Source organism: Aethalodelphis obliquidens, unplaced genomic scaffold, assembly GCF_003676395.1.
Source record: "Aethalodelphis obliquidens isolate GAN/ISIS:26980383/991018 unplaced genomic scaffold, ASM367639v1 scaffold1, whole genome shotgun sequence".
Taxonomy (NCBI): domain Eukaryota; kingdom Metazoa; phylum Chordata; class Mammalia; order Artiodactyla; family Delphinidae; genus Aethalodelphis; species Aethalodelphis obliquidens.
The window spans coordinates 18,676,071-18,688,341 of record NW_020837945.1 but is presented as its reverse complement, the minus strand read 5'-3'; the positions used below and the strand labels follow the sequence as shown (position 1 = coordinate 18,688,341).

General features: G+C 39.7%; 1 protein-coding gene and 1 non-coding gene across 7 annotated transcripts in view; one reads left to right on the top strand and one right to left on the bottom strand.

Moving 5' to 3' along the window:
- The window catches only part of APP (amyloid beta precursor protein), a 275,370-nt gene that overhangs the window by 87,733 nt on the left and 175,366 nt on the right, over positions 1-12,271 (bottom strand). For all 6 annotated transcript variants that reach the window (XM_027101867.1, XM_027101878.1, XM_027101888.1 and 3 more), the window contains one exon: positions 3,726-3,859. In XM_027101867.1, the coding sequence (XP_026957668.1) occupies positions 3,726-3,859 (134 nt within the window). The remainder of the gene's footprint in view (positions 1-3,725; positions 3,860-12,271) is intronic.
- Positions 6,163-6,304, top strand: LOC113624294 (small nucleolar RNA SNORA67). Its single transcript, XR_003434291.1, has one exon. It is a non-coding gene; the product is annotated as a small nucleolar RNA SNORA67 (small nucleolar RNA).

Sequence of the window (12,271 nt, the reverse complement as noted above, 5' to 3'; positions counted from 1 at the left end):
ATTGGGGAAAATGTGCAGCTGCTATGAACAAGAACAGGATATAGAAGGAAAAGAAACATATTGCCCCAGATGCTTTGGTGGGTCCAAGAGTTAATGAAGAGCACCTGTGAGATGGGGGCTACCGAAGACTACTTTTGCTTTACAGATGAGATAAGCCTTGAAATAAAAATATTTGAATTTCCTGCTTCCAAAATGTTCATAGTGGCGGTATTCTACCACAAATTCTTCAGGTAAGGAATCTCAAAATTAGTCTGAGACAGAAGTCAGATGTCTTAGTGGAATGTGAAAAACTGATTTCCTGCATTACATTTAAATCTTTACCATCTTCCTTTGTATATTCAGATCTTTCATCTTTGAGCAGGGGAATCCATGGAATAATTAAGGAGATTTATTTAGCTAATGCATTGAAAATAAGCATTCCTATAGAAATGAAATAAAATTTTGATTTTCAGAGCAATTTAATAATATCCTCCATCCTTCCAAATAAAACAATTCACCTTCACCATCACGCTAGGCCTACTTACTGAAAGGTAAACACACACTGTGGGCTCAACATCTCCCTTTGAACAATGGCTTCTACTGAGGTCCACTGATAATAGAGTGCATCACTCCTGACCTGCTAAATACCAGATCCAGTATTAAGAGCTTTCCAAAATCGCTCTCGTTTAATTGATTTCTCACATGAGATTAGCCTTGGCCATCCCCATTTTTTTTTTTTTTTGCGGTGTGCAGGCCTCTCACTGTTGTGGCCTCTCCCGTTGCGGAGCACAGGCTCCGGACGCGCAGGCTCAGCGGCCATGGCTCACGGGCCCAGCCGCTCCACGGCACGTGGGATCCTCCCGGAACCGGGGCACGAACCCGTGTTCCCCGCATCGGCAGGCGGACTCTCAACCACTGCGCCACCAGGGAAGCCCGGCCATCCCCATTTTTATGGATCAGGTTAAGTTACCTGCTCAAAGTTATGCAGGAAAAAAATGGAGAAGGAAGGATATAAACCAAGATCTCTATGGCTCTAAAGACCATGCTTTTGTCCCCTGTGGCCCAATTAGCCATTATAAAATGGCAAATCCAACAGATGAGCTAAGTTTATTTATATTTGGTGACAGGAGAAAAGGCCGTTCCTAAGATGTTGATGCTTCTGTTGTAAAAATAATAAATGTAGAGAAAGGTCAACTTCCATTTTGAAGAACCTTACTTTAAGGATATAGTAAAACTGTTAAAATCATATGGAATAAATGATCGTGCACCTTCTTATATTTGCTAGATACTATTCATAACATAGAACAACACAAATCTGTAAGTTCAGAGTTATCATGAGCCCCAGCAACAACAAAAGCCCCAAATTCTCTGTATCGTAAGAAAACAAATAATAAAAAAAACTGTAATAAAAATCATTTTAAAAGATGAAATTTTTAAATTAAAAATTCTCAGGATCTAGACTTCACAGTGGCCCCATATAGTCTTATAAAGCAATTTTCCACTGCATGCATGAAAGTATCAGTATCATCCGGATTTATGGATATTCAAAGACTTTGCTGTTTCATGCAGAGAAAATGACAAGTAATACAGAGAGATTTAAGAGGCAGGCAAGTTCAAACAGTCTCCAGAATTCAGTACCATCGGTTATGATGATAAATGTTGATCTCAAGCATCTCATACGTCTATGATCCCTGGAATCTAAGAGACAACATTCTCTGCTCCAGGATAACATTCTTTAAATTATCTCAGATATAGGTAGTAACTAAAAGGTGAAGAAAGTCCATTAAAACATATATGAACTAAGTCATGGCTTAAATAGGTGTGCTAAAATAAAGGTACTATTCTAGGACAGATCTATAATATCTGAAAGAGTAGTTAAAATCAGTGCTATTAACAGGCTCAAAATGACCAATAAATAATGGAAAAAATTCAGAATCTGTATTTTTTAAAAAAATAATGACTAAGTGGGTTCAAGATAGAAATGCAAGGTTAGGAAGGTACTTATATAAATGTATAGGGACTAAACGTTTACAATCCAGCTGGAGGAATAAAACTGGTGAGCAAATATTTAGTTAAATGCAAAAGAGCAGTGACTGCTTATCTCACTCTGAGGACTACGTGAGTGTAAGGAACGGCTGAGATGTGCCAGCGTGAAGAAGAGTGGGACACCTTTCCAGAGATCAATGCTGAGAGCAGAGAGAGGCCGTGATGGGTTTAGCATACGTTGAGCAGAGTGGTTTAAGGCTGCCCATATGACGACGGTAGCAGTTGAGGTGGGAGAGGAAGTAAGATGACTGGATTTGGGGTGCAGGAGGTTGGGTGAGGGGGCAGGCACTGGAAATGCCAAGCTGAGCGTTCAGTGTTTATTTTGCTATTTTTCTTTTTGGGGCCTTCATTTTCCCACAAATGGATTTTGTGGGCAATAACAAGGTTCTGAGAGCTTCAGAAACAAGTAGTGACACAGGATTTAAGTTTAAAAGATGTCTTTTCAGTGGCAATAAGTATGGCAGCTGATAGCCATCCTACTCCTTCTCAACAGTGATTACATATTGTATCTTTCCTAAAGAAAAACCCTATTTTTCTTTCTTCATTCACCCAGTTATGTTTCCTTGAATCTGACTTTTCCTATTATTTCTTCATGTTCACTCTTCAGGGTATAGACTATGAGTTGGAACGGTGATTGGCAAGTAAGTGGTGGATACGTATTTGTTGAATGACTGAACGAATGAATAAAGAATCTGAGAAAGGGAACCTCCCTGGCAGTCTAGTGGTTATAGACTTCGCCTTCCAATGCAGTGGGTGAGGGTTTGATCCCTGGTTGGGGAGCAAAGGTCCCACATGCCTCAGGGCCAAAAAACCAAACATAAAACAGAAGCAATATTGTAACAAATTCAATAAAGACTTTAGAAATGGTCCACGTTAAAAAAAAAAAAAAAGAATCTGACAAAGGACTAAAATCCTCAGTATTATCTACCTCTAATACAACATCTAGCACCTGGTAGCAGGCATAACTTAAATTGTAGTTGGTATTATTACATGTAAATTAGTTGTTTTGGAAACAATTTTTTGTTTCATAAAGAACATGATTAAAAAAAACAGGATTTGTAGCACAATGTAGTGAAAAGAGCACTGTACTAGGAGCAAGAAAGGCTTGGGTTCCGAATGCCTCTCTGTGTTACTTATATTGCTTTGTTCTAGAGTGGGAAGCTAAACGCTTGAAAGTTTACTGCATTATCTGTCATTTATGGGACTAGATGAAATGATCATTATGGTTCACTTTGGTTTTAAGCTCCTGGGGGAGTCCTATGAATTAACTCGGTAAGAAATGTTAGGTTCAAAGTTTTCATAATTTGGTATTCCATACAAAACTATTCATCTTTGCTAACGAACATTTTAAGTGATTTTAATTTACAACACCATTACAGGACTACGCTAAACAGAGTGACAAAACCATCAAGAAAGGTGTACACACAACTTAATTTGTGCTTATAAAATCTTACTATACTTACTATACCTGGGTCTTTCCTAGGTGGCAAGTTCAGGGAGAATGCAAAAAGCCCCAAATCGGTGCCCTTGTTGAAAACATTTACAATTAAAATGTTATGTCTTTAAGATCTGGATAAAATTAGAGCCTTACCCACCCCTAGGCATTCATCAACCATAGGGCCCCTGGGGAGACTCTGAGGCAGACGCAAATCCAGATTTCCCCAGTATTGTACGACTGAAGGATGGAAATTCACATGTACCTGGGACATCCTCTCGCGGTGCTTGGCCTCCAGCCTCTCTTTGGCTTTCTGGAAATGGGCATGTTCATTCTCATCTCCAGGTGTCTCGAGATACTTGTCAACGGCGTCAGGGGTGCTGGCTGCTGTTGTAGGAACTATAAAGTAGAAGGAAAGAAGGCTTGAGGAGAGTGACAGACTATCCAGTCATTTCAAAGAAAGCCCTATTTTCCGTTTATTCCAGAACAAAGAACTTAGTAAAGAAGCACATACAAGATGTTAATGCTGTTTAAGAGACCACGAGACATTTTGCAGCACAGTAAGGATGTCTTTCCCCCCTTTCAAGGATAGGGTGAAGGAAAATCTTGAAAACAGTCCATTTTGCGATTACAGTATTATATTTAAAATTCTTTGCAAAACAAGCATGCATAGAGTAAAAACAGTTGGTGTTTAATACACACATGTTGCACCAAATACCTATGCCTTGCTAGATTAATGTTTGTAACCTTGAAAGTAAATGGTGGTATCAATATCACACCTTAAGATTCCTGAAAAACCCAAAGAAATCTCGAAATTAGCCTATGCAGAATAAATGCACCTCAGAGTAAAGATAAATCCTACACTATATATTTTAGATAGCTGGTGAGCAGTATTTGAAACAGTACCAAAAAACTCATAAATGTCAAGTTCATTTTTGAAATTACAAAAAGATCTTTCTGCCTTCACAAATTTGGCAATAGTCAACCAATTCATTATACTAGTTGTCAAAAGGAAAGCGATTTCTATTTTGAATTCCACTAATACTGCTGAGCGTATTACTGAATTGCAGCATATACTGCTATATTATGTGGAAAAATAAATACCCATAAAACTGAAGAGTGTACTATAGAGCAAAAATGTCTGAAACTCATGAGCCAAGTGATTTATAATGCTTATACCAGCAGTTTTACAAAAGATCAGCAATGACTAGTGAGAATTCAGAGCATTTATGAGCTTATTAAAAAAAAAAAAACAACATGAAAAGAAAACAAGATTTTGATTTAAACAAGAAAGCCTGGGGACTTCACTGGTGGCGCAGTGATTAAGAATCTGCCTTCCAACGCAGGGGACATGAGTTTGATCCCTGGTCCGGGAAGATCCCACATGCTGCAGAGCAACTAAGCCCATGCGCCACAACTACTGAGCCTGCACGCCCTAGAGCCCATGCTCCACAACAAGAGAAGCCACCGCAATGAGAAGCCTGCACATCGCAACAAAGAGCAGCCCCCGCTCGCCACAACTAGAGAAAGCCCGTGCGCAGCAGCAACAAAGACCCAATGCAGCCAAAAAAAAAAAAAGCATGTTCAACCAGAAAAATGAAATTAGGTGTTTGTTTTCACTATGTTCTCAGGTCAAATCAATTTATGTGTTTTATTCAAAAGATTACTCAACTATCTCCAGTGTTCTAAGTATTCTTCTTCCCTAATCTCATCTAAGATATCTGAGATACAATAACCCCAAAAGAACTTAAATGAGAAGAATTAATTGCTAGGTCATTTTGAAACTAAACCATAAGATAGGTGTCTTTTACGCATGTTTCAAGAAAACATCTGAAAATTCCCAATCTGAAGGCTCCAAGATTTGAACCAAAACGAGAAAGCTTTCTTGTTATATAATTAAATAATAAATTTAAAGAGAACTATTCATTCGGATTTCTTCCCTTCTACTTCAATCACTGTTTAATAATTCTTTCTTTACAAAATAAAAGCAGTTTAGTTGTCAATGCAGACGTTGCTCTGAAGTGGAAGGATACTTCACTTCAGGGCATTCCTGGAATTGTTTTCAAAATACCAGGGGATTCTGAGTCAACTGGTCTGGGATTGGCACAGGGCATACCTATTGAAAGACATCTGCCCCCCCCTTCTGTGTAATAGACAAGGGGAAGGTGTATTTCAGCAGCACAAAGAAAGAAAGAAGCAAAGAACATGAACTGTGTAATCAGGCACACCTTGATTTCAATAACATCTTGATCTTAGGTTAGTTGTGACCCAGAGCAAGGAATTTAAGCACTCTATGTTCCAGTTTATTCATCTATCAAGTGGTGACAACAGGCCAACATACTAGGAGTGCTGGGAAAATGAGAAGCTATACCATGTGGCAGTCACCCTGCAGAAAGGGTGGCACACATGGCACTTCATTCATGTTAGCGCCCTTCCCTCCTTTGCTCATTATTGCATCCTAATCCAAATCTCAGCACTTATCCTAACCATAGGAAAAATGAGCTACTTTTATTTCACATCCACTGAAAATGAATTACACACAGTATCATGAAGTACCATGGATAGGAAAAGTAATAGGTACTTTTCTAAAAAATTTGGTATGACCTGCATAAAAGGCTGAAATTATTGAAAATGTATCCTAATTTTTAAGACTGAAAAATAATTTTCAATTAAATTTTTTTTTTTGTTAAAAAACAAAGGTAATCCAAGGTGATTCCCTCTTCCAAAGGGCCTGCTAGTGCCCCTCTTCAGGAAAGTAGCAACTTGGAATAAAATCTGGCACGCCTCTGGTTTCTGGGGAGAGGGGATGTTTGTTTCCTTGCCTTCCTTTGGCTGCCTACATGTATGCTTAAGTCTCTTTCTGGATAGACTTAGGGTGTCCTCTCATTCACACACTGAAGCTGCCTTTTTTCTGGACATAGGCCAGAGGCATCGATGTGCAGCAGGTTTCCTTAGTCATCAACTATGACCTCCCCACCAACAGGGAAAACTACATCCACAGAATCGGTCGAGGTGGCCGTTTTGGCCGTAAGGGTGTGGCTGTTAACATGGTGACAGAAGAAAACAAGAGGACTCTTCGAGACATTGAGACCTTCTACAACACCTCCATTGAGGAGATGCCCCTCAATGTTGCTGACCTCATCTGAGATGGGTTGTTCTGCTACCTAGCCCCAGCCAGGGCTCAGTCCTTGGTGGGCGCTGAGGAGCAGCAGGAGGGGGGAGGGAAGGGAGTCAAGGGATGGACATCTTGTCATTTTTTTTTTTTTCTTTGAATAAATGTCACTTTTTGAGGCAAAAAAAAACACAAAAAAAAACAAAGGTAAATGTTTTTCTGCATCAGCTTAAGCAACTCAATATGCATGTATTTTTAACTTAACCATGTCCACACTTGAAATGGAAGTGGTATTTAGCATTTTTCCCCATGATTTTAAACATTTTCTCATCTTTTCCGGTAGCAAATGAGAACAAGTTAAAGTTCTTTTGGCACAGGACAATCTGGCAGAATGATATAATTAGGCAAACTATATTTCACATTTTGAACAGATGAAAATGTATAAATGTTTGGGGTCATATTTACAGATCAAGGTAACTATCTGCTGTAAGTTGCTGTAACCATAGCATGGCACCCTCTTTGGAAAACTGAAATTGTAAAAGTTACTATATAAGTAGAAAGATTCTCCAACTTTATGGTTTTCTCCGACTCTTGTGATTTGCAAATCTACTGTTTTATGGAGAGAAACACTAAAATCCTAGTCACTGTAATCTCATTAGTCTAAGTTGAAATGTAGCTTTGCAATATTAAGAATAAAACAATAAGAAAGAACCGAGCAAGCGAGGTATATTTAACAGGATGAAGAATATTTTAAGTATTAAAACTTACATTTTAGGAACAAGGAAATAAATACAAATCTTGTATTACAGATTTATTCCATTTAATTGAGAAATATTTCTCAGTAAATCCTTGTTAGTGGCTCCTGATACTTTCTTTAGTTGAGGACTTTAAGAGAAGCTATCTCTCTTTTAATTTTTTTTTTTTTGCGGTGCGCGGGCCTCTCACCCCTGCGGCCTCTCCCGTTGCGGAGCACAGGCTCCGGACACGCAGGCTCAGTGGCCATGGCTCACGGGCCCAGCCGCTCTGCGGCATGTGGGATCTTCCCGGACCGGGGCACGAACCCGTGTCCCCTGCATCGGCAGGCTGACTCTCAACCACTGCGCCACCAGGGAAGCCCTCTTTTAATTTTTAATTCAAACTTTGTAGTCATTCATACTAGCCCTCCATCTCAATTGGTTTAAGTAATTGAAAATTTCCTGTATTCATACCAATCAGCAAATTAGATCACTGACCAGTCAAAGAGAGAAGAATGATGGTATTTCTTAATACTTTAAAATGAATTTAGTATATTATCACTACCTTGCAGCTGGTGAGGAGAAAGGGGAAAACGTTTTAAGTTTGTACAGAGAGCTCAGCTTCTATCTCCCCTAATTTTCCTACATCCTAAAGACATGGTCATAGCAGGACTGGCTGCCATTTTGTGATCATGACCATGGTAGGCCAGAGACATGATAACAAGGATGGGTGGGTAGGGGCAGGAAAACCTGTGCCTTAACGCCCTTACTCTTTCAAGATGCATCCTTTTGGGAAAGGAGAAGCTCAAGGCATGTCAGGAATGTTCCAGGGCACAAAGGAACAGGAAGCTCTATATCATGAGTCACTTAAACCGCTTAGAAAGCAGAAACAAATCGACTTTTAGGAGGGTTTATTTTTGTTGTGTTTTTTAAACAAAAAGCACAAAGCAGTTATCCTGTTCAGAGACCTTTGAGGTTCCTTAGAAACTGTGATACAGGCTCAGATTTCCAGGTTGGCCAAATAATAATACCCTCCCTTCATTAGCGTCTACTGCGCTAGGCACTTTACATGTGTTCTCATTTAACAGGTGGGGAGGAGAAAACATTACCCTGTTATATACATTTATTGTGTAGTAAGGAAATACTGTCACTTAACATACTCACATCCCCAGACACACACATGTCAGTCTGAATTTAGGATGACTAAGCCATGAAGAGGCTATAAAGTTAATACTTAGAGCAGTAAGGGGCTAATCAACATGTCTGGGGTACTGGAAAGGGTTTGGTTTGTTGATGACCAACCTGTACAGGCAAAAGATATGCTTTGTTATGATAACTGCCAGCCTATTTTCTAACAAACAGTTTCCTGCCCTGAATGCTATCTGGTAAATGACCACCAACCAACGTTTCAGCAGCAGAAGTAGGGTTATGAAGCAGGTCAGGAGAGAGAACCCACTGAGCTTGAATCCAAATGATCTTTCGGCCTCTGGCCTCAGCTCAAACATGCTCCTTTGTACCTCCTGCAAGCAGGCTCACTGGGTCTATTCACTCTTCCGCAGAAAACCAAACTTAAACATCTTAAGCTCTATGTTTTGACCTCTTCAGCTGGCAAATAATTAGCAGCAGTCTCACCATCAGGGTGCATGGGCTTTTGACTTTTAAATGACCTTCATATTGATTTTCTTAGTCTAGTCTCATAACAGCCTTATGGAATATAGTTAAGACATAGACCTTTTAATACGGAGAATGGGTGTCTAATGTAATACCAAATGAAAACATGCAACAGAAACGCAGTTCCAATTCATAGCACGTTACTGCCTCAATGTGGACTGGATGACTAATGCTTTTGATATAAGCCTCATCTCTTTTGTCTTTTTTGCAATCCTGGGAGGTCAGAGGTATCTGAGGAGCTGCATAGCAGCTTGGATGTAGACTCTGATGCCTCGAGTGTGCTTGTTCATTTCCTTATTCCTCCTTTCACCAAATCAACAGGTATTACAGCCCCTAGTACCTGTGAGGCATATGGCAGAAACCAATGAGTGAAACAAAGACCCTTGTCCTGGTGGAATTATATTCTAGTGAGAGAAACGAACAGGACACACACACACACAACACACACACACACACACAACACACACACACGAAGACAACAATAAATCATATTGTTAGAATGTGACTTGTGTTATGGAGAAAAAGAAAGAAAGATCAAGGTTAAGAAAAGAGTTCCGGGGAAGGAGGGGGGACACTGCAGCAGTAAGTAGGTGGCCAGGCTCAGTCTAATTGAGAAGGTGACGTTTAGACAAAGAGCTGAACTGAAGCCTTACTTCCCAGTTACCTGCTGGAAGAACAGGCAAATGAAGAAACTAGCACAAAGGCCTTTGGAAGTGAGTATGCCTGGAAACGGGAAAATTCCAAGATGAGCAAGGTCTGTGTGACCAGAGCAGAGGAAGCAAGGGAGAGAGTAGTGAGACAGGCAGAAAGGAAATAGGGACAGATCACGAAGGGCCTTGAAGCCATGGTAAAGGCTGTCAGGAACCCATGGGGATTGTTTTGAGGAGAGAAAAATGTGATGTGATGTGTTTTAAAAGGATCGTTCTGTCTGTTAAGGGACAAAGCAGAAGATGATCTTTTAAGAGTAAAAGATGAAGATGAGGGTGGCTTGGAAAAGTAGCAGGAAGTTGGTAAGGGGTTCTCATGGAAGGTACCCCCCAATACCCACACAAGGAGACATGAGAAAGAGCACAGATTTACTTTTTTTTCTCACCCCAAAATGCTGTTTCCTAAACCATAGGGTAACCAGGTACTAAGGGAGACATTGTTTTCACATGTTGGTGAAGGTTCATTTCAGTTCTGATAATGATGCATCAATGCCTGTCACAACACTTCCACTTCACACTATAACCTCCTCTCTTAGTGTCAGGCAGAGCTCTATCTTTTGTGGGGTGAGGATGGTGGGAGAGGGGAGCAGATTTGCTTTCAATTTGTTAGCAAACCCTCGAGCTGCACTCAATGTTCCTGCCACAAAATATACCACCATCATTGGCGACATGGTGCCAATGAAACCTTTTCATTCCTGTGTTTCCCCCAGAAAATTTAATAATTGTAAGGGGTGTTACATCAAATAAGGTAGAGACGGTTATGGTCTTAGAATGTGGTAGAGAGCACTTTTTTTGGCACGGATGGAGAACCTTCGTATCAGGGACACCATCAAATTTAACTGCAAATGCACCAAATGCTCATTTTAGTTCTGATTCTGTAATCACTGCATAGTGCCCCTCTCCTGTTCATATTAAAGACAGCAAGAACGGGGCGTCAAAAGTAGGGGCATGGTGAAAAATTGCCGCTATCATTTTGATATCCATTTGTCTCCTCAGTCTCTAGGGTGACATATAATTTTAAGGTCATAACGGGCTCAGGATGCAAAAGGAGAAATAACCGCATCTTCAAACAGTAACAACTATGACTACCTCTCTAAACAGAGGCCATAAATGGCATGTAGTCAATATACTAATGTTAGAGTCTAACAAGAAAATTTGGTTGGTCTCCTTTCATCAGCAAAAAGGCAATTTATCTCTATAGCATTGACAACAGAAGATAAAAGTAAATTAAGACCCATACAGTCATTGCCTCATCATTGAAAATCCTATTTTATACAGAGCTAGCAATGCTGTCACATGAAATGGCTGTGATTTATGTGATGGGTGACAATGAGGATAATTTATATACAGGAAATACAAACCTGTAAAGGAAGATCTGATGCAAAAATTTCATCTCTCCACACGGCAGAGCTTATAGACTGACACCCCAACTTTAAAAAAGAGAAAAAAAGTCTCTCCATTTCTCTAATTGCAAAATAACTAAGATCCCTAATGCATTCTAAACTCAAGTATTTATCAAGTCCCAGTTAGATGAGACATTTATAAGGCGAAAATAGTCTGCGATCCTTACATGTGGTACCAGACTCTACAAAAAAAAGAACAAAGGCACTTTCCCCTGACATGCCCTTGTAACACACTTATTTTATAGTCAGTGCAGTCATAGTTGGCAGACTATCAGTGCATTGTGTGGACATAAGTTAATAAGAATGTAATCTATGCTGCATTTACTCTAGTCAAGCTACATTTCTTTTTTATGTCTTATGGACATGTACTGATGTGGGGATTTTGTCAAATATGTGAAATGAGCATGAACGAATCAATGCTGGTGTTATTTTTATTAATGTCTATATCCTATTTAGCACAATGCACCACAATATAAGAGCAACTTCAAGTGTGAATCTAAAAACCATATGTGAGGCCACAGCAACAATCACTGGCATCTAGGATGTCTTAACCTTCAGTTATTGTTTTTTGTCCATTTGTCAGAGCTATGCTCTATTTCATTAATGGTGGATCATAAAGGGATGACCTGCCACCGTCACTTGATGCTCAACAGATGAGTTCAAGAAGTCACACTCAAAAAAAAAAAAAAAAGAAGTCACACTCTTCAGTATTGTCCACTTTCATAGAAACTGTAACCATAAAAGTCACATGGAACTGTTAATCTCTATGGAGGTCTTAAGGATAAAACCAATTTCATTCTACTCCAGGCTTCCACAGCCATGTTTCCCTCCACTTGTGCATTTTAGTTTATATTGTTATTTAATTCCAGCACATACTTGAGTCTCATCACATTGATAAAATTGTCAAGTTATTGAAAGTAGGGTATCTGGTTTAGTTTGCTGGTGTCCCTTGAAATACCTAGCTTAGTACCGGCATGTCCCAGGCTCAAAAGTAACAGCTTTATTAAACCAGGGGTTGGCCTGCTGGTCTCTTCTGGTAAATAATGTTTTATTGGAACACAGCTGTATCTATTCATTTACCTATTGTCTGAGGCTGCCTTCAACTGACGCGTTGAGTACTTATAACAGAGACCATTGGGCCTGTGGAACTAAAAAACTGACTCTTTGGTCTTTTACAGAAATTT